The 21534-nt window shown below is 49.2% G+C and overlaps 1 protein-coding gene across 1 annotated transcript; it reads left to right on the forward strand.

The window, feature by feature from the left end:
* The first annotated feature begins 310 nt into the window (after positions 1-310).
* Positions 311-21450, forward strand: SCRT2 (scratch family transcriptional repressor 2). Its single transcript, XM_061630209.1, has 2 exons — positions 311-458; positions 20741-21450. Exons 1-2 carry the CDS (start codon positions 311-313, stop codon positions 21448-21450), a joined length of 858 nt encoding a protein of 285 aa, XP_061486193.1.
* Positions 21451-21534: the final 84 nt, after the last annotated feature.

Raw genomic sequence — 21534 nt, forward strand, 5'->3', positions numbered from 1 at the left:
GCTCTTTGCTCACGTGCTGATGGTCCTGGGGGACCGTTGATGGATTAATCCACCGGTTCGCCCCCCCCGCTTCCGCGCAGCCTGCGTCCCATATAAAGACAGAGGGGCTGGGGGTGTGTTGCTGATCTCAGCAGCTATTCCCCGGCAAGCCCCCCCCTCGCCCTTTTCCTCCTTCACTTTCCTGCCTTCCCTCCTCCCCCTCCCCATCTCCGCCCCCCTCTCGCTCCCTCCCGAGCGGAGAGCAGGCGGAGAGCTGTCCAAAGTGCTGATCGCGGCTCAGGCGGCGGCGGCGGCATCTGGGCTCTGCACCATGCCTCGCTCCTTCCTGGTCAAGAAGATCAAAGCGGACGCTTTCCAGCCCAGCCTGGCGCCGCCGCCGCCCACTTACCATCCACTGGAAACTTCCTATGATGAGTTGGCGGGACCTCGGGGGGCCGGCGAGCCCGGGGAGGAGAATGGTAAGGGCCGAGGGAGGGGTGTTGGCAGGGGTGGGCTGTGTCTGTGAGCGAGAGAGGGGGGGACAGAAGTGGGGTGCAAAGGGGGGCACTTGCGGTTATATGGGGGACTGGGCCAAGAGGATATGAAGAACCCGCAGCAACCTGTTTTGCGATTTCTCCGGTGCTCTGTTTGGAGGTGTCTCGAGAATAATGACTGGGGGAGGGGTAATAGAGTGCTCTTTCTCGCGCGCCCCCCATCGCCGCACAGTGACCCCATGTCTCTGGGGAAGGGGATCGGGAACGGGCAAATTTCTTCCTGCAAGAAGTGATGTCTCTTGGGGAAAAAAACCTGCCTGCAGGCTGAGCCAGGGGTCTCTTGTGCTGCCGCCCCCGCATCATTGTGTGTGTGTGGGTTAGTCCTGAGCGTCAGAACAAGACTGGGTGGGTGGGATTCCCCCTGTGCGCACAACCAGCGGGGGGTGTGTGTGCGCGCGAGAGAGATGGGGGAGTGTTGGGGGAGATATTGTGTGGCCTTCCAAGGTCTGGTCGGGGAAAGTCTGGACCGGGAAAAGGACCTCCCCACACAACTAAGCGGCGTAGAGCGAGACTAGCAGTCCACAAAAGGGGGTGGCAGCGGCAGTGGTAACAAAATTGGGGTGCTCTGTTTTCCTTCCTTTCTTATCCAAGGAGTTTTAGTGGGGGGGCGGGAGAAAGGGCTGAGCAATTTTGTGACTCCAACAGATAATTAGAAATACCTTTTTAGACCGAGGAAGGAGGGAGGGAGGGAAGGAGGGAGGGGGGAAAAGAGAGGGGGCGGGCAGGCTTCCCTCACCTGCCCGAGGTGGGCTCAGCGGCGTCTCCCAACTCCCAGCCCTCTCCTCAGCGGGCCCCAGGCCAGCCTCCAGACCCCCCCCCCCGCCTTCATCCGCCTCCCACAAAGGGAGCGAAGGCGCTCCGCTCCTCCCCTCCGGCCGGGAGCCGCTTGCCTCCTCTGCTGCCTTCCAGCCCCCAAGTTTACAGCCGTCAGCAGAAGCAGCCGCAGCGGCAGCCCCAGTACCTCCCCCCCCCCGGATTTGCGCCCATGTTGGACAGATCAAGCGGCCGGCTTGGGGGCAGGCCTCTCCAGAAGGTGAGCCGCTTTCTGTTGCGCGGGGCTTGGCAAGGGCGCTCTGCGGTCGTTTCCCGAGCATCGGCCCAATGGGGAGAATGTGTTTGCCAACAGTGGTCACAGCCACACCGCGCTTTTAAAGCACACGGCTTTCCTCAAAGAATCCTGGGAACTGTAGTTGAAGGGTGCTGGGAACTGGAGCTCTGTGAGGAGTAAACTACAGCTCCCAGGATTCTTTGGGAGAAGCCATGATAGCTGAAAGTGCTTTCAATGTATTGTGTGGATGTGATTTCTGTCTCTGGTGGGGGTTGTTTGGGGGGGGCGGGGATTACTGTGTTTTACAGATTCCTGTAGGTGCACCCTACACATACCACTGTGTCAGAGAAGTGTCATTCCTTTCTGTGTGGTTGTGGTGGCTTGCAAGGAGCGTTGGGGTTTTTTGTGTGTGGGATAACGCCAACCAATCCCCCCCTCCCCATAGGACCTCTGTGCTTAGGTTCAATAGGCCAATGCATCAATGAGTTTCTAAGAATTTAAGAACTGTGTTGCTGGATCAGACCAAAAGGTCATGTGCTCTGATACTCTCAGCTGTCAGCTCGGTGCTTCTTAAGAAACAAAGCATGAAAGCACTGGTGTGTCCCCCCCCCCACTGTTTCAACCCCAAATGTGGTATTTAAAGTTATATTGCCCCTGCAGATGGAGGCTCGATTAAGCCAGCATGGCTAAGAGCTGTTGGTGGTCTGGTCTGCCCTAAATCTGGCCAATCCTTTAAAGGAATTCTGAAGCACACAGACTTTGTTTGTTTATTTATTTATTTAAAAGCAATACCCTTCTTTCCACTGGGAAGGCTTCAGTGTAGAACAATGCCTGGGAGAAAGCCCCGTTGAGTTCAGTGGGTCATACTTTTAAGCAGACATGTGTAGGGTTGATTGGGTTATAGATTCTGTGGTCGTTGGTTGCTTTTTAAAAAAAATCAAAACCATGTACCAAGGAAACCCAACTCCTATGTCCAGAATAACCTGTGGAAATGTGGCTAATGACTTTATGTTAAAAGGACTGTTGCGTGCATAGAAGAGCACATTGGGGAGAATCTGCAACTTTGGGGGAATGGGAAATGGAGAGCATAAGGATCTGAAGGTCGAGGATGTGGAATTTTAGGGGCAGGAGCCAAGAGTGCCTGAAGGGGGAGAGGAAAGGCACAGGGGCATTCAAGCCCCACCTCCTGCATAGCGGAAGTCCTGCTCAATCTCCCTCTGACATATGAGATTTCACAACAGCCCCCACATGTACAACATTCATAGATTCTGCAGCTGCGGAAGGGCGAGAGGGAGGGGACTAGAATCCAGCTTCAGGATTTTAGTGACTTGTCTTGGGCAAGAGACTGTCAATGGATCTCTTTAAATCAGTAAGGGTTTTGGAGGAGATGTTAAACCAGCACTCCAGAGACCCCTGCATGGATGACTTCAGATGGCAAGCAAGTGTGGTATAGTGGTTAGAGACCTAGGCTAGGACCAAGGTGATGCTCCCAAGCATGAGAACATGCAGATTTATTTGCTACCCTGAGAGTAACTTGTGTCAAAGCACAAGATTCACCTTCCGGCTGCCTACGTCGTTACTAAAGGACAGCATTGCCACTCTCCTTACCCATGCTATGCATCTCCCATCACTTGGGCTACTACCACCCAGGTGCACCCCTTGATGAGGTACATTAATGCAGAACAGCACCCTGAATTCCCATTCATGCTCCTTGGTCAATCCACTTACAGGCATCCACTGAAAATGCTTAACAAAAACAAACATCTCTCAGTTTGCCCGTAAACTATGCATAGAACAGGGTGGCTAAAATCAAGCATGCTTCAGAGGAATGGAAAAGTAAATACAATGCACTGCAGGGATAGCCAATGTGGTGCTCTCCAAGATTCCCATCATCCCCAGACCACACAGCCAACGGTCAGAGTTGATGAGAGCTGTAGTTGAGCAACATCTGGAGGTCACCACGTTGACTACCCCTTCATTTCTCCTGCCTCCTGAAACCTGCTCTGTGAAAGGGGATATAACTCAGCCTTCCCCAACCAGGTGCCCTCTCCAGATACTGTTGGCTGTAACTCCCACCAGCTCCAGCCAGCCCATCTGTGTGTGGGGAAGACTGATGTAGCTCATTAGTGGAGCACCCATTTTGTAGGACATCAAGCCTCCATTTTGAAAAAAGGATGTCAGGTAGCTGGCTGGGGAGGGCTTCTCCCTGTCTGGGTCACTGGACAGCTACTACCAGCCAGAGCAGAGAACACTGGTTTGTCTGGGCCAGTGGTCCAACCAGGACTGGCCAGCATCACCACACCAGGCATCCTTGGACAACTCTTAGCACCCCAGAACCTTGGTGTCCCTGTTTTTTCCAGCCCAGTGCTCTAAGCAATTTGAGGTGATGGAGCCTAGCTGCCATTGTGTTTCCCCACAGCACCTCTGATGTAGCACCATTTTGGGTCATTGTCGGGAATTTAAATGGTGGTCCCCAGGCACCCGGTGCTGCAGCTGGCTAGTAAATGCACTCAGAGCCAGCAACAGAAGAGCGCACTTTGCTCAGGGTCCCCACAAACTAGCAGCTGGCCCTGACTTGGGATAAGGCCAGTGCCAGTAGTGTAGGGGCAGATTCAGAAGTGCAGGGTCCCTTCGTGATAGTCACAGCCATTCTCTGCCCCTTGTATTGCTGCTGGGTTGAGAATGAGATCCTTGTTAACGCCTTCTCCCATAACAACAGATGTTCCTAGGAGCCAATAAGCACAAAAGGGGAGAGTGTTAGCTACTGAAAAGAGTCCTCTCAATGACTAATTCACCTCCTTTCTCTCTGATTGGCTCCAATCAGCCGGAAAGGCCAAGGAAGCATGTTAGAAGACTCTTCCCAGTGACTGACACATTGCCCTTTCATGCTGATTGGCTCATCGGATGTTGGGGACAGAGGAACCTTGCTGGGACCCTGCTCCAAAAAAGTAAGGGATCTAAGACACACACCCCAAGACCCCATCAGACTACACCCCTGGCCAGCAAACATGTTCCCTTTCAGCCCAGGGCCTTGGCAACTACCCTGCTTTGCTACTCCAAAGAGGCAGCTCTGCTGCACTCTGCAGAATGCCAAGCCTCGTTGACATCTAATTCACAAAAAAATGTTGTTTGTTTGCAAGCAGAAGGCATGCAAAATCATTTTTTTTACTGTGGCGCTGCAACATTTTATTGTGGTGCTGCATGGGATGCGTGGAACGTTTCACAGGGTTTTTGTAGCCAGAGTCTTCTAGCTTTGCAGCATCCTGATGCTCAATTGGTATATTCGGGGAAGGGCCATAGCTCAGTGGCAGAGCATCTCCTTTGCATGCCCAAGGCCCTGGGTTTGATCCCCGGCTTCTCCAGGTTGGGAAAGCCCCCTGCCTGATCCCGGAGAGGCCCTGCCACTCAGTGGAGACGAGACTGAGCGAGCTGGAGCAGTGGTCTCACTATGTGTGAAGCTGCTTTCTGTGTCTCCAGTGGGGCACTGTCTTGCACAGTCCTCTTCGCTCCCCCTTCATTTCCGGGGGGGGGGATTCTTCAGGACGATGTCCGAGGGAGTTGTTAACCGTCTCAAGAAACGAAAGCATCGATTCTCCCCTGGTGGAACCAAGGGGAAACAAAGGCAAATTGACTGGCAAGAGCCCTTTCTCTTGTCTTAGGCAGCAGGGGCTGGCAGATCAATGGCAAAAGAAAGCAGCAAGACCATATGGATTGCTTTTCCCCAAGGGGGAAGAGTCCAGGGGAAGAATGAGCAACCCTGGGAGAGAGAGGAAAGCAGCGCTAGGCTGTCAGCTGCAAGCATCCACGCACACAGAGAGATATTTCACCCTCTCCCTTTCCGTCCAGTTGTCCCTTGAGCGTATGGAGGCTTCATGTACCCACACAGTTCTCCTGCCTGCAAGGCACTTCCCTGTTCAACCCAGAGGAACAGGAGGAAGGTCCACATGCGCAAAGAGGTATTTGAATGGGTTGAATGGTAGATTAATCAACTGAAGCTTTAGTTGATTAATTTGTGGAGGTAGGTGGTCAATTTTAATTGGTGGACCACATTCTAACCGGTGGATCTACAGGTTAAAGGCACACACCCAGCGGCGGCTGGTGGCTCCATGTCAGTGGGGAAGTAAAATCTGCTCCTGGTTTTAGTGAACCTTCAGGGAGCTGTCCAAGGTGGTGAACCTATGTTTCATGATAGCCACAGCCATGCCATGCCCCTTTTTTGCTGCTGGGTTGAGGATGAGATCCTTGTTAACACCTTCTCCCATAACAACAGACATCCCTAGGAGCCAATCAGCATGAAAGTGTTAGCTACTGCAAAGAGTCTTCTCGGTAGCTGACTCACCTCCTTCCACTCTGATTGGCTCCAATCAGCAGGAAAGGACAAGGAAGCATGATAGAAGACTCTTCTCACACCTCTTTTATGCTAACTGGCTCGCAGGTTGCTGGAGACATAGGGACCCTGCTGGGACCCTGCTCCCAAGAAAGTAAGGGGTCTAAGAGCCCCTGAGACCCTGGACGACTACACCCCTGGAGAAATGGCCCTGATTGGTTGGGACATGGGAGGAAGTAGTGGCATGTCAGAGCAGAAGGAGGCAAGTCTGATGACCAGAGTGAAGGAGGCTAGTTTGGAAGGAAAGGCACCAAAGCACAGAGACAACAGGCTGGGAAACGAGCAGAGGGTGCAGGAAATGAGGTGGTGGGAAGCAGAGATGATGAGGCAAGAGAAAGGGAGGGAAGGCTGACAGCTTAGTACACACTACACAGCCTTCCTTTGGTGTTAATTGCATTGCAGAGGGGATGATTGTTTGGCCCCCCTTTACATAGGAAGGTTTACGGCCCCAGGCACTTCTCCTAGACTGAATTTAATTTTAGATTAATCCTACACATTATCCTGTGCTTTATTTATATCATGCTTTTGGGCCCAAAGCCCCCTCCCCCAAAAAAGTGGCTAATAGCATATTAATACAAAGAAAGATAAAATACAAGTGCACTAAATACAGCAAGTCAGTCATCGAGACAATATTAGCTAGCAAGACACACACACAACCCGCTAGTCATCTTTCTACAGGGAGCCAGTCAAAATATGATGGCAGCTGACCGTCTCGCTCAACCCAGTCACCACCTCTCACCTCAACCCTTCATATAATAATGGTGAATTCAGTTTTCCACATGTGGATCCTCATTGAAGCCGAAATGGCCAAATCCTAAGGACAGGACTCCTCCTCCCCCCCTCTGAAACAACCCAAGGAGGGAAAGGGTGAGAATGGAATGGAGTGCCACAGGGAAGGGTATGGCTGGCTGAGTGAATGCTAAACAGGAGCACTGCCCGCTGCAGCCTTTTGTCGCAGGTCCCACTGTCTACTACAACTCACCAGGATCCCTCACATCCATACCGGCAAAAGGAGACACAGAAGGGAGACCAGGCGAGGCAAGCCGTATGTTAATGTTGAAAGCGTCTTCACATGTCTGCCTGTATGTGCATGTGTGGCTTTTAAACGGCAGCTGTGGAAGCCTCCTGCGTGGATCAGGATCACAGTAGGACAGAGAGAGGTTAACCCTCCACCCACGCCCCCTGCTCTGGTGCTTAGGAAAACTGCCAGCCTTTCCAAAGGAGCCATTTGCCCCAGGAAGAAAGTTGCTGTTGGATACCAGCCACAACGATATCACCTCCAGGACCAGAGGCAGTTTCCCCCTGACTACGAGGCACTGGAGACTGTGATAGAGAGAGAGCTATCATGTACTGCGTGTGAGCTTCCCAGAGGCATCCTGGCTGGCCACTGTGAGAACCCGATGCTGTCCTAGATGAGCCTTTGGTCTGATCCAGACAGGCTCTTCTCGTCCTCTTGTGACAGTTGCTGCTTCTCTACCTGGGGTGGGGAGGTGAAATCAGGCTTGGGGGTGGGGTGGGGGTGAGGTGGTGGAACCAGATCAGGACCCTTGCGGTTGCTATTTAAAACACACACACAAAGTTGACACAACGTTTGGGGTGGTTTTTAAAAGGAGACAGATTTATGGAGCATGATAGGCCTTGCAGTAGCGATTGTCCCTGACAGGGAAATGGAACCTCCTTGTTCAGAGGCAGTGAGCTTTCAGATGTCAGGTTCTTCAGGGAGGATTTTTCTTTTTGTATCCATCTTGTGCACTTCCCAAAGGCATCTGGTTAGTCTTCTCAACCGTGCTCCCACCCAGTCGTGGAATGCTGTCCCAGAGATGCTCCCTGGCACCTACTTGAATATCTTTTGGACACCAGGCAAAGGCTTTAGCATTTTTTTTTAAAAAAAAATCTGTCTGTCTTCACTGATGTCTCCAAATTTGTAACCAAATTGGATTGGCTAAGTGGGTGCCATGATGTCATCATATTCACTATGCAATCCCTGACTGGTTATGATCTATCTATCGATCTATCGATCTATCATTTGCTTTATAGGGCGGTTAGAATGTGGTTCAGCTCTAATGAGGTTGTTTTGACTCTCTGTTGTGATTAGGTTATTTAACTCTGGCTGGCCTTATGTTTGCTCTCTGTGTGGTTATGGCTTCTGTTTTCCTGAATGCTATTCCTGTATTTGTGTTGCATGGGATGGGATATGTGCTCTTCAGCTGTTTTGAATAGCTCAGTTTGTTCGTTGCCCAGAGAACTTAGGTTATGGGACAACTGATAAGTATAATTAGCTAATTAATTGATTGATTTACTAATAGTCACTGTTAGAAACAGAATGGTAGCCCAGATGGCTGATTGGACAGATAAGCAGAGGCACTGGTATGTTTCCCACATAGATCTCTTCTTAGTGCATAAACATACATCGAAAGGCTAGGAGAGAAATAGGGAGGAATCCATGAATCCGAGAGTGAGAGATGCTTCTAGTGCATTAAGGAGTAATCAGTGTCAAGTGATCTTGAGTAGGGACTCTGGGAGTGGGCGAGAGTGAATGGTCTGATGCTTTCGAACTCACAGATACCTGCCTGGGGCTTTGAGGCCCTTTTTCTCCACAGCCAGGAAAGCTGAGTGAAGCAGAAAACGGTGGTTGGTGCGTGTTCTTTGTTGAAGGGAACAGGAGTGTCCTTGAGAAGCTAAAGCTTCAGAGGATACCAACAGAAAGAGGTTTGAATCATCCTAATGGAGCGCAGTCAACAGAGCTGGTCCTTTACCACGAACCATGGTGGAGTGGTCACTGGTGGTGGATTCTGCCTGCCCTGAACAAGGGCAGAGAGGGAAATAAGATCTGAGCAGAAATAGGGAGTTGATTTTTGTAAATGTTTCATGTTCTGCTCACACACCCAAAAAAAACCCTCTTTCCGAAATGAGGAGAGGATGGGAAAATATTTGCATGTTATCTGTGTGCAGGGATATAGTGGCAAGTTCAGAAGTGCAGGGTCCCTTCATGTTAGTCATAGCCATGTCCCTCCCCGTTTTTTTGCTGTGGGGTTGAGAATGAGATCCCCAGGAGCCAATCAATATGAAAGGGGAGAGTGTTAGCTACTGAGAAGACTCTTCTCAGTGGCTGACACATCTCCTTTCACTCTGATTGGCTCCAATCAGCAGGAAAGGTCAAGGAAGCATGTGAGAAGATTCTTCTCAGTGGCTAAGACACCCCCCTTTCATGCTGTTTGGCTCACATGATGCTAGAGACATAGACATTACTCTGCTGTTTTAGACAATGATACCATTGCTCATGTTCTGAAATAAAGTCCTGAAGTCTCTCTCTCTCTGTCTCTCCCCATTCTTCTCTACTATCCCACTGCAGTGGATAAACAAAATGTATTGCTTGACAATTTGAGGGAAGATATCAGGAAGAAACACAGAATGCACCTTCAAACATTTCCATCACAGAACTTGTTTTCCTTTTCATCCTTGTGGATGGAAGCAGCTCTTTGCCTGAAATAGTTTGCTCCTCCTGGCAATAACCTTGCTGTGTGTTCCAGAGAAAGTGTGAAAAATTGCTGAGGAGTGCATTTTTCCGCCAAGAGTGTGTGACTGCACTTGGTAAACAAGGAGAGAGGGAAAAGAGGAGGAGGTGAAGGGGGGGATCATGGAGAGTGCTAGGGCTGGGTGGGGGAGGGGTGTCTGCTATACCCTCGGAATTGCATATCTGCCAAAAAAAAACCAAAGGTGAGTTTGAGGGGGGGAAATACTGATCCCAAGCCGAGGGTAGCATCTCTTGAGACAAAGAGAGAGAATAAAATTATAGTCCTGTTCTTTCAAGGATCTCCCTCTCCCTTTCCATAATTTTTTTTTTAAAAAAAATTAAATCAATATTCAAGGAAGGAGGAGGAGGAGGCCGAGGGAAGTGTCTGACATCCTGTAGTGATCTCTGGTGCTGAGTGTTCAAAATGCACCAGTGAGGGTGTGCATGTGTTCTTATGTCCTTTGCAAGCTCATCCTGTTTGGAGGTTTCTCTGCAAAGAAATGTGTGATAGGATAAGCAGTTAAGGACTGCAGAGGCTCAATTGACAGACAGACAGGCGAGCGTGGGCACAGACATACACACACACGTTGACGTAATCCATTTGGGGCATCCCCAGTGCAAACTTCACTTGTGCATGGCATTCACTAGGCCATATTTCAACCTTCAGCTATCCTGGGCGCTTCCCCCCACCCCAAATATAAAAAGTATTTGAGATAACAGTTCTCACCCAGGCAAAGAAATTTTAGAAGCATAATTGAGGGCTTCACGTTATGTAAAGTTCTGTGTAGGGTCCTCCCAACGGGTTTGGAGTTCTTCTTGCCTGAATGAAAAACAACCAGTGGAGGCTGCATTTGGGAATGGAGAAAGGGGGCAGACAGGCCAGCCGTTCCTTCTCAAAATTGCTCACCGCCAAGCTCCATCTGCTTTTCCCCCTTCAGAGGAAACACCTTGGGGATTAGTGTCTTTTCCCTTGTAGAGGGAAAAAGCTGCTGGGTACGTGGGTGGGTGTCAATTTTTTGATGAAAATGGCCAGCACGGAAGCAGTTAAGGACCCCTTCCTGACTGCAGCCTCCAGTGGTTCATAGAATCATAGAATAGTAGAGTTGGAAGGGGCCTACAAGGCCATCGAGTCCAACCCCCTCCTCAATGCAGAAATCCAAATCAAAGCATTCCTGACAGGTGGCTGTCCAGCTGCCTCTTGAATGCCTCCAGTGTCGGAGAGCCCACTACCTCTCTAGGTAATTGATTCCATTGTCGTATGGCTGTAACAGTTAGGACATTTTTCCTGATGTCTAGTCGAAATCTGGCTTCTTGCAACTTGAGCCCGTTATTCCGTGTCCTGCACTCTGAGACGATGGAGAAGAGATCCCGGCCCTCCTCTGTGTGACAACCTTTCATGTACTTGAAGAGTGCTATCATATCTCCCCTCAGTCTTCTCTTCTCCAGGCTAAACATGCCCAGTTCTTTCAGTCTCTCCTCATAGGGCTTGGTTTCTAGTCCCTTGATCATCCTTGCTGCCCTCCTCTGAACCTGTTCCAGTTTGTCTGCATCCTTCTTGAAGTGGGGAGACCAGAACTGGACGCCGTATTCAAGATGAGGCCTAACCAGTGCTGAATAGAGGGAAACGAGTACTTCATGCGATTTGGAAACAGCTGAGCCTGTGCTAAAGCGTGTGAAGGAATTTGAACCCGATTCTTCAGCTTCTTCTCAAGGGGAGGGGAACCTTTGGCCCAAGGGTTGAATGTGGCCCTCCAAGCCTCTCTATTTGGCCCTCAGGACTCTCCTCAGGCCACACCCCTCCCTGGCCCTACTCTACACTCTCTTCCGTCGCTTTTGCCCAGCTAGAATGTGTCCTTGACCTCTGGCTCCTGTGGCTGCACTGTACCCCTGGCGCCACGGCAGAAGTCACGTCTCTTTCGTCACCTACCACTGGCAAGCCCGTAAAGGAGCCTGGACCTTGAGCTGAAAAAGGTTCCCCACCCCTGACTTTGCCAGCCCTGCTCCCTGCACTGCAGAGCTTGAGGAGGAGAACATTGTAAAGCCCCACCTTCCATCGCGTCCCCTCCCCCCCACACACACACACAGCAAACAGATTGCTCTTCCTATGTTTTTATAAATAGCTAAACCGGGACTTTTCTTTCTTTCCTTATTGATTTTAAAATATTTATTTGCAGCTATTAGTTTTGGTCATATCAGAGCAGCCCACAAAATTCAAGACAATCCAATCCAATAAAATGCAGATTAAAACATTAAAAATCACTCCAATAGACCATCCGCTATAGCCAGCGGCACATATTTCTCAGCTGCCAGCAACGGCCTGGCTAAACAGGCGCCGAAAGCTCAGACCTGCCTTATGTAAGGGGAGGAGGGAGTTCCAGAGAGCAGGGGCCACCACAATTAAGGCCCACCCTTTGCTGCATACCATGCCTCAGCTAATGGTGGCATGACCAGGAGAGCCTCCTTCTTCTCCTCTCATTGGAGCTATTGGGCAGGTCTCTGTGGGTGCATGCGTTCCTTCAGTTGTTTGAATGCCTGTCCCCACCTGATCCCTATGGTTCAGGGCAGTTAAAACAAGGTGGTCAATTCTGCCTACTCAAAAAGAAATTCCTAACCATTTAGGAGCATCCCCTGTATGGCAACTAAACTTGTGGCTATCTGGAGTGGGAAGTAGGTTTTGCTCCCTCTCAACTATGTCCCAGATTGCAACCCATTCACTTCATAACACTGACTCCATGTTCGTTACTGAGGAAGGAGCAGGAAGATCCGGGCTGGATTAGACCAAGGGCCCATCTACTCCAGCATGGCTAGTGAGAAGAAAGAAAGGAAAAAGCTCTCCACCACTCTTTGTTTCCCTGCAGTTTGTATTCAGAGGTAGACTGCCCTTCACCATGGATGTTCCATTTAACTATCATGAGGCAGAATCTCCTCCTCCTCCTCCTCCTCCATGAATTAACTACCAAAGCCAGCAGTCATCACCATATCTTGTGGCATGGAAGTCCACATTAATTATGTGTTAATTCATTAATATGTGTTAATTAATTGTGAGAAACAAGCTAACTATTGTTGGCAGGGATCTTTCCTGGCATCTGTTTTTTGAATCAGACTTCAGTATGATAAAATGTTGGGAACTGGCCTATATTGTTGTTGTTATTATTATTATTATTGTTAATAATAATAATAGATTAATTGAATAAATAAATTTATATCCCCTCTTCCTCCCAATAGGAGCCCAGAGACAAACTAAGATGTCACACAGAATAAAAATGTCTCTGCTCTGATACAAAAATCAGCAGATTATACCCCTCAACAATTTTTATTTTATAAAGGGAAGGATTTTTAATTTGTCAGCCTTGAATGCTGTATGGCAAAAAAAAACAGCTGAGGTATGAGTCAGATCTATAAAACCAAAATGCCCCATAAATTATTATGCACGAATTGAACTTTATTCCTTTCAGCATTTATACCCTGCTTTTCTAACAAATATGCTCATAAGCAAAATTAAAGGCACTACGGAGAACTGAAAACAACAAAAATGGTCACTAACCCCACCGAGTACTATATTTTAAAAAGGCTATAAATAAATCAATAAACAGAAGACAATTTCAAGATAACATTTTTCAAAAGCTCAATAGAATAAAATCTTTGCTGTCCATTGGAAAGCAAGCCATGATGGACCAGGCAGACCACATGGGGGGGGGGTTAGTCCAGTTCTCCATCGCCCCCACTGAAAAAGCCCCATCTTGGCGATTGCCTCCCCCCATAGTCCTGACAACGGGGGACCCAAAGTAGGATTGACAAAGATGAAGGTGTCAAGCAAGCCCATACCTGAAGACTGTGCAGGGATATAAACCTGAGTTTCTCACATCCAAGTCCAATGCTGTGACCTTTTTCAGCCTGGTGGCCACTTTCCCTTCTCTGCAATCTTCCAGGGGCCAGATGACTGTGGTGGGCAGGGCTAGAAACAAAAGTGGGTGGAGCAACAGGTGTACCTTTTATCTTTGTACAGCAGGCTGCTTCCTAGAGAAACTTTCTCACAAACCCCTCTTGCCATTCATCCAAGAGGCATGATGAGAGTGCAAGTACACCTTCTAGCCATTGAAAAAATGAAATGGACTGCCTTCAAGTCGATTCCGTCTTATGGGCAACCCTATCATCATCATCATCATCATCATTTATACCCCGCCCTTTTTCCAAACTGGAACTCAAGGCAGCTTCCAGATAAAAAGTACACATAAATAAGAACATACAAAAATCTGCATTAAAATATAATTAAACTATTGAAATATTAAAACCCTTTAACAACATTTAAAATACTGCAAACTCAGTTTAAATAGCCATGCAGATAAAACAATAACAGTACAGCACCCACTTCAAGCCCTGTTCTTAAGACCTTCAGGTCCCAAAGCCTGTAGGAAGAGAAAAGTCTTTACCTGCCGACGGAAGGACTGTACAGAGGAGGCCATTCTTACCTCCCTAGGAAGGGAGCTCCACAACCTAGGGGCCACCACCGAAAAGGCCCTATCTCACGTCCCCACCAGTCTAGTTTGTGAAGGTGTTGGGACTGAGAGAAGGGCCTCTCCTGAAGATCTCGGGGCCTGGGCAGGTTCATATAGGGAGATAAGGTCTGACAGATAGCCTGGACCTAAGCTGTATAGAGCTTTATAGGTCATAACCAGCACTTTGAATTTTGTCCGGAAACTGACTGGCAGCCAGTGGAGCTGTTGTAACAAGGGCGTTGTATGATCCCTGTAACCAGCCCCAGTTAACATTCTGGCTGCAGCTCGTTGCACCAGCTGAAGTTTCCGAACAGTCAGACCCTATGAATAAGGTTTTCATGGTAAGAGGTATTCAGAGGTGGTTTACCATTGCCTTCCTCTGAGGCTGAGAAGCAGTGACTGGCCCAAGGTCACCCAGTGAGCTTTATGGCTGTGTGGGGATTCCAACCCTGGTCTCCCAGGTCATAGTCCAACACCTTAAACACTACACCACACCGCCATTAGCCCAGCAGAAATAGCCAAGGAGGGTGTGAAGACGTGCTGGTGAGGGGATGCAGGTGGAGTGGGACTGTGGCCTGGAGAGAGGCCTGGAGGGTTCCTCACCCCTGCTTTAAGCACTAGACCATCCTGCCCCTCATCTGCAAAGTTTGTAAGTTTGCAAAAGCATTCTGGACAAATACATTAAAAACCTTCATGCACGTGCCCAGCTAGAGGAACATTTGCAAACACCATTTATTACAGCCCACGGATGAAGTCACCTGGGCCGCCTCCTTCCATTTGCCACACGTTGGTGGTAGATTGCAAAGTGCCACAAATCCACTCACAGGTCACCTGCTGGGCATCAGGGATGCAACTCAGGACAACAACCAGCTTGGATAACTGTGCTTCAGAGCAAGGAGGCAAAAGCTTCATGTGGACAGGTGTGGGGGCCGATCTGAAGCCACCTTGAGTTGCTGACGAACTAAGATCCGTTTGGCTACACCAAGCTAGGGAGCCCTTCCTCTCTGTAACCAAACATTGATTTCCTGTTTTCTGCCCTGGAACTCAAGGAACAGAACAGAAATTCAAAGGAAGAAAAAAAAATTCCAGTTTAGCTATTTATATAAAAAAAACATTTTTTGGGGGGGGGGGTTAAATCTCCTTCTTGCCAAATGAATGCCATCTGTAGCTGCAATACACCAAACAGGAGATTTTCTCTTGATTCTCTTCCATAAGGCACAGACGTTGGGACAAATGGTGGATTCTGGAATGGACCCCAAACAGGCGTAGTTTGATTTCCTAACATCAGAGCTGAATGCATAAATGGTGCCTGTTGCTGTTCTGTGGTGAGTGCAGATCTGCACAGGATCTGATTATGTAGTTGGCAAATGCTTATTATTATGGTGCTTCTTCCACCCGTTATTTTAACCATGGTGAGCCCAAACCGTAGAACACCCAGCGAAAGTGACTGCAGCAGGTTTGGACTTCTTCATGTGGTGTAGTGATCAGAGTGTTGAACTAGGACCTGGGGGACCAGGGTTCAAATCCCCACTTACCCATGAAGCTCACTGGGCAACCTTGGACCAGTCGCAGTCTCTCAGACCTATCCAACCTCACAGGGTTGTTGTGAGGATAAAATGGTGAGAAGAATAAGTGTCTACACCATCACCTTCAGCTCCTTGGAGGAAAGGTGGGATATAAATGTGATAATGACAATTATATATAGCATAGTTAATGCCATGAATTGTGCCAGAACAACATTGCCATCATGAGATTAGCAAGGGAAAGATCAGCCAAGTCTAGTACATTTTGGACAGAGATGCATCTACCCCAACTCTGAGAAATGCGGGGTGGGTGGGTGGCGGCACACATTTCTTTCTGCAAGCATACCCTTTTATACCACCTTTCTTTTGCATCAGGGCGCCACCTCCTGGTGGAGAAGTTCAATGAAGATTAGAGTCAGAGGATTCTGCACATACACACTCATTCTCTCTCTGTCTCTCTCTCTCAGCTTGCGGACACGGATAGTTGTCACCCTGACCAAGGTTGTTACACCAGATTTCTGTTTACACAAGCAAGGGATTCCAGAGTGGTTCTACAACAATCACTTTCCCTTTTGGAAACAAAGTCACAGCGCTTCCCCGTGGATCACTTTGCTCCATGCTCTAGAGATAACTGCCCTCTAATAGTCAGGGGTGTAGTCATCCAGAGTTGCAGGGGGTCATAGACCTGTTACGTTTTTGGAACCAGGGTCCCAACCAGGTCCCTGTGTATAAGCCAATCAGCATGAAAAGGGAGCATGCAGGCCACTCAGGTGAGTCCTTTCCTTTTTGTGCCAATTGGAGCGTGAAATCAGGTGAGTCAGCCACTAAGACTCTTCTCAGTAGCTAACACACCCTCCCTTTTCATGCTGATTGGCTCCTAGGAATGCCTGTTGCAGTGGAGTGTGAACTCCTGAAATGACAGGGAGAGCAAGGGAGACAGGCAAAGTGGGAAGGGGGTGTGGCTGTGAGGGGTGTGGCATGACTATCATGAAGGGACCCTGCACTTCTGAATTTGCTGCTATGCTACAGCTTATCATTCACATGAGGGGTGGGAAATCTCCAACCCATGAGCCTCATTACACCTGCCAGCCCCCCCCCCACTGTTTGGGGCAAACCTCACCCAAAATGAAATGGACTGCCTTCAAGTCGATCCCAACTTATGGCTACCCTATGAGTAGGGATTTCATGGTAAGCAGTTTTCAGAGGGGGTTTCCCATTGCCTCCCTCTAAGGCTAGTCCTCCCCAGCTGGCCAGGGCCTGCTCAGCTTGCCACCGCTGCACAAGCCAGCCCCTTCCTTGTCCGCAACTGCCAGCTGGGGGGCAAGTGGGCTCCTTGGGACTATGCCGCTTGCCCACGGCTGCACAGGTGGCAGGGCACAGAGTGCCCGATTGCATCCCTGGCTTGAATTCAACCTTCCCTTCCAGATGTGGCTTGAAATCAAGCCGCGCCTGCAAAGGACAGTTGGGCAGCTCATGGCGACGTAGGAAGCTGCCTTAAACCGAGTCAGATCATTGGCCCATCTAGCTCAGTATTGTCCACACTGACTGGCAGTGGCTCTCCAGGGTTTCAGGCAGGGTTCTCTCTCAGCGCTACTTGGAGATGCCGGGGATTGAACCCGACCCCTTCTGTCTGCAAAGCAGATGCTCTATGGCTGAGCAACGCCCCCTCCTTTAAGACAAAGGCACACAGGATGCCACCTTACACTGAGTCAGACCATTGGTCCATCTAGGTCAGTACTGTCTACACTGACCGGCAGCAGCTCTCCAGGATTCCAGGCAGGGTCCCCTCTCAGCAGTATCTGGTGATGCTGAGGATTGAACCCGGGGCCTTCTCCCTGCAAGGCAGATGCTCTGCCACTCGGCTATAGCTCAGCAGAGATTTGGATGCTGCAGGCTGAATTCCAGCCCTCTTCGATGCGCCACGCTGTGTTGCCTTTTGAGTTAGGACAAATGTAAGCCTATAAGGAAATGCTAATCACTTTACTCTTCAAAACAAAATACAACACACCTCATGGGATTGGGGAGAGGCAGGCAGGCAGGCAACCACTGCTTATGGGCATTCTACAGCAGATATATTGTAATGGGGATGTGGTTATGTCATGGTAAGTGAAGAGCTAGATGAAAGGGTGGTGGGTAAGTCCTCTTTCAGGCTGCACACCCAGCACATATTTAACGCACAACATTTCCCCCAGAGAACCCTGGGAACTATAGTTTTACCGTTCACAGACCTGCAATTGCCAGCACCCCAAACAAACTACAGTTCCCTAGGTTCTCTGGGGGAAATGATGTGCGTGAAATAGCCCCTCCTTTAAGACAAAGGAGCACATGATGCTGCCCTATACTGAGTCAGACCATTGGTCCATCTAGGTCAGTACTGTCTACACTGACTGGCAGGGGCTCTCCAGGGTTTCAGACAAGGGTCTCTCCCAGCCCTACCTGGAGATGCCGTTGGGGATTGAACCTGGGACCTTCTGCATGCAAACCCTGAAACCCTAAGAGAGCTGCTGCCGGTCAGTATAGACAGTCTTGACCTAGATGGACCAATGGTCTGACTCTGTATAAGACAGTGCCTTAAGTTACTATGTTGCTAAAAAGTGGTGTTGGAGGAGAGCCTTGCGCATACCATGGGCTGCGAAAAGGACAAATAATTGGGTGTTAGAACAAATTAAACCAGAACTATCACTAGAAGCTAAAATGATGAAACTGAGGTTATCATACTTTGGACACATAATGAGAAGACATGTTTCACTAGAAAATACAATAATGCTGGGAAAAACAGAAGGGAGTAGAAAAAGAGGAAGGCCAAACAAGAGATGGATTGATTCCATCAAGGAAGCCACAGACCTGAACTTACAAGATCTGAACAGGGTGGATCATGACAGATGCTGTTGGAGGTCGCTGATTCATAGGGTCGCCGTAAGTCATAGTAGACTTGAAGGCACATAACAACAACGAGCAATGCTGTGAGGAGGGGTAGAGAACACCTACCCAAACCCAATTTGTTGTAGTCACACACACACACACCCTTTGGAGCAAAGCCTTGTCTTATAAGAACAGCCCTTCTGGATCAAGCCAAAAGCACATCTAGTCAGCATCCTACTCTCACAGCAGCCAACCAGATGCGTCAATGGAAAGCCCACAAGCAGGACCTGAGCACAGCAGCGCTCTCCCCACTCATGACTCCCAGCAATGGGCATCCAGAGGCATACTGTCTCCAACAGTGAAGAACATATAGTGGCTAGTGGCCACTGATAGCCACCGCCCAGAGAGCCTTCGGGCTTAGGGCGGTATATAAATTAAACTAAATAAATAAAATAAATAAATCCTCCGTGAGTTTGTCTAATCCCCTTTTAAAGCCATCCAAGTTGGTGGCCATCACTGCCTCCCATGGGAGCACATTCTATAGTTTAGCTATGCGCTGCATGAAGAAATACTTTCTTTCTGTCTGTCCTGAATCTGCCTCTTCAATGACAGACATACTTATTAGCGAACGCAAGTGAGTCATCTGGCCTCCACCTCCACCAATGCTTCCGGCAAGCTGTTGGCCTTTTTTATTTTTATTTAGATGAAAATTCTGTTGGGAAGGTGGGTTGGTGATGTCACAAGTCAGCAGCCAATCAGTGCTGTGCACACGCAGTTCGATCCTGGGGAGAAGATTGTACCGAAGAAAAAAAATGTGCTGAGCGGCTTCCCACTCAGCATAGCTGTGACCCATTTTCATTTTGCTAACTTTTAGGCTATCTGGCAGCTGCCAACATTTCATTCCTCCTTTTTATAGGACAGAGGCAGATGAGGATAGTAATGAGATGACCCAGCTCGCCTCTGCCTTTCCCTTCGTCAATCAAGAGGAAATTGGACAAGACAGAAGGAACGGCCTGAGAAAAGAGGTCACCTCCTTTCCACTCGAGTTCCTCTTATTTCCCCAGGGAAGGGAAAAAACAAGCACATTTGTAGTAGCCTCTTTCTGTGGAACTGTGAGCATGATGCTCCTTTGTTAGCTGAGCTCGTTCCAAGTCACATCCACCCTTGCTGACTGCCATCAAAGGCTTCCCTGGAAAAAGTCGTCAAGAGGAAGGCTTAGATTTCTTTTAATCCAGTATTGGAAGGAAATGCAGCAATCTTTCTTGACTACTGAATAGGGATGGCCAAATCTGTCCACTTCAACGTCCCTCAGTTTCTCACATTTCCAGCCATAAATTCAGGTCTCTGTATTTTGTTATTTATTTATTTTTAAAATCCTCATAAAAATGTGTTAGCATTTTTCTGTGAATTTCTCCTGATCAACTTGCTTTTGCAGCTTCAAATAATATATGTACTTTTGCAAAGCACTTTTCCTAATATAATGCATTTTGCATGTTGTTTTCACGAATATATGCATTTCTCTGTATGCTTTCCTCTAATGTATGCATTTTTGTACACAGTCTGGTTGGGGAACTGCATTGCAAAAATCAGGGAAGTACAAATTTTGCATGGCAACTGTTTCAATTCGCAGATTGCTTGGTGAAGTGCACATTAGGTAGTTTCTCACTGAAGTGCAAAGAAAATTGCATTTGTCTCCCATTCCTACTAGGGAATGTACTTTGCATTCTGCAAACATGGATGTAGAAAACCGTCCTCCCTCGTCTGTTACCTTAAGTCATAAGTGTCTCCCGTGTGCGGTATGCCATTTCCTAGCTGCCACTCCAAAACAGTTTAGTGGGGGAAACATGTGCTTTGCATGCAGAAGACCTAAGATTCACTGCTGGACATCTTTGGTTAAAAAGGATCAGACAGCAGAGGATGAAAGAAACTCTCTGCTTGAGACCCTGAGCTAGATGGACACAGAAACTGACCGGAGATAAGTCAGTTTCCAGCTTTGCCTCTGCAAGGCTCCCACTGGGGAGAGGCCATAGCTCAGGGGCAGAGCACATGCTTTGAAACCGTCCATTTAATCCGTGTCATCTCCAGTTAAGGGGAAAGTTGATGGGAAAAGCTCTTCTCTGCCTGAGACCGTGCAAAGGTGTTGCAAGTCAGCAGAGGCAATGTTGGCACTGGGGCTAAGCGCCTGATTCTTCTTTAATGGGCCTGGTGCTTGAAAGCAGCATTTGCCAACCTGACACCCTCAGATATTTTGGGCTGCGACACCCCTCAGCTCTGGCCGGCATGTGCTGGAGTCCACAGCCTGCAGGGCTAGAAATGTTATCATGTGAATTAGTTAGGTAGGTAATTAATTAATTAAAGCGTTTGCTGTCCTCCATAGGTTATCTCCAAACCTGCCTCACGTCGCCTGGTTACAAGAATGACAAGAAGAAACCCGGACTCCACTTGGCATCCTCAGACCCGATTTATGTGCCCGTCCACGAGGACTACAGTGACCCCGAGAGCCCACAATCCAGCCTTTCTGCCCACTACTTCAATGGCGAAGCAGCGGTCACAGAGAGCTATTCGATGGATGCCTTCTTCATCACCGACGGGCGGTCGCGGCGGCGCAGCGAGGGCCAGAGGCGGGGCGGCCACCGCCACTCCTGCAACGAGTGCGGCAAGACCTACGCCACCTCGTCCAACCTCAGCCGGCACAAGCAGACACACCGCAGCCTGGACAGCAAGATGGCAAGGAAGTGCCCTACCTGCAGCAAGGCCTACGTCTCCATGCCAGCCTTGGCCATGCACATCCTGACGCACAACCTCAAACACAAGTGCAACGTGTGTGGCAAGGCCTTCAGCCGGCCATGGCTTTTGCAAGGACACATGCGCTCCCATACGGGCGAGAAGCCCTTCGGCTGCTCCCACTGTGGGAAGGCTTTTGCCGACCGCTCCAACCTGCGGGCCCACATGCAGACCCACTCGGCCTTCAAGCACTACAAGTGCCAGCAATGCGAGAAGACCTTTGCCCTCAAGTCGTACCTCAACAAGCACCACGAGTCGGCCTGCTTCAAGGGCTCCGAGCACACCTGCGAAGCCGAAAACTGAGCCAGGCTTCCCCGGGGTGAGCAGAGGAAGGAACATGCATGCCAACCGCCTTCAGGGATCCAAGGTTTGAGAAAGGAAGAAGAA

This window comes from Rhineura floridana, chromosome 6 (assembly GCF_030035675.1).
Source record: "Rhineura floridana isolate rRhiFlo1 chromosome 6, rRhiFlo1.hap2, whole genome shotgun sequence".
In the NCBI taxonomy this organism is placed as follows: Eukaryota; Metazoa; Chordata; class Lepidosauria; order Squamata; family Rhineuridae; genus Rhineura; species Rhineura floridana.

What these genes read in the sequence shown, in the direction of transcription:
- SCRT2 (XM_061630209.1), top strand. Translation starts at nt 311, where the DNA reads ATGCCTCGCTCCTTCCTGGTCAAGAAGATCAAAGCGGACGCTTTCCAG. An exon ending in CGAGCCCGGGGAGGAGAATG is followed by an intron (nt 459 to 20,740) that starts GTAAGGGCCGAG and finishes TGTCCTCCATAG; the next exon opens with GTTATCTCCAAACCTGCCTC.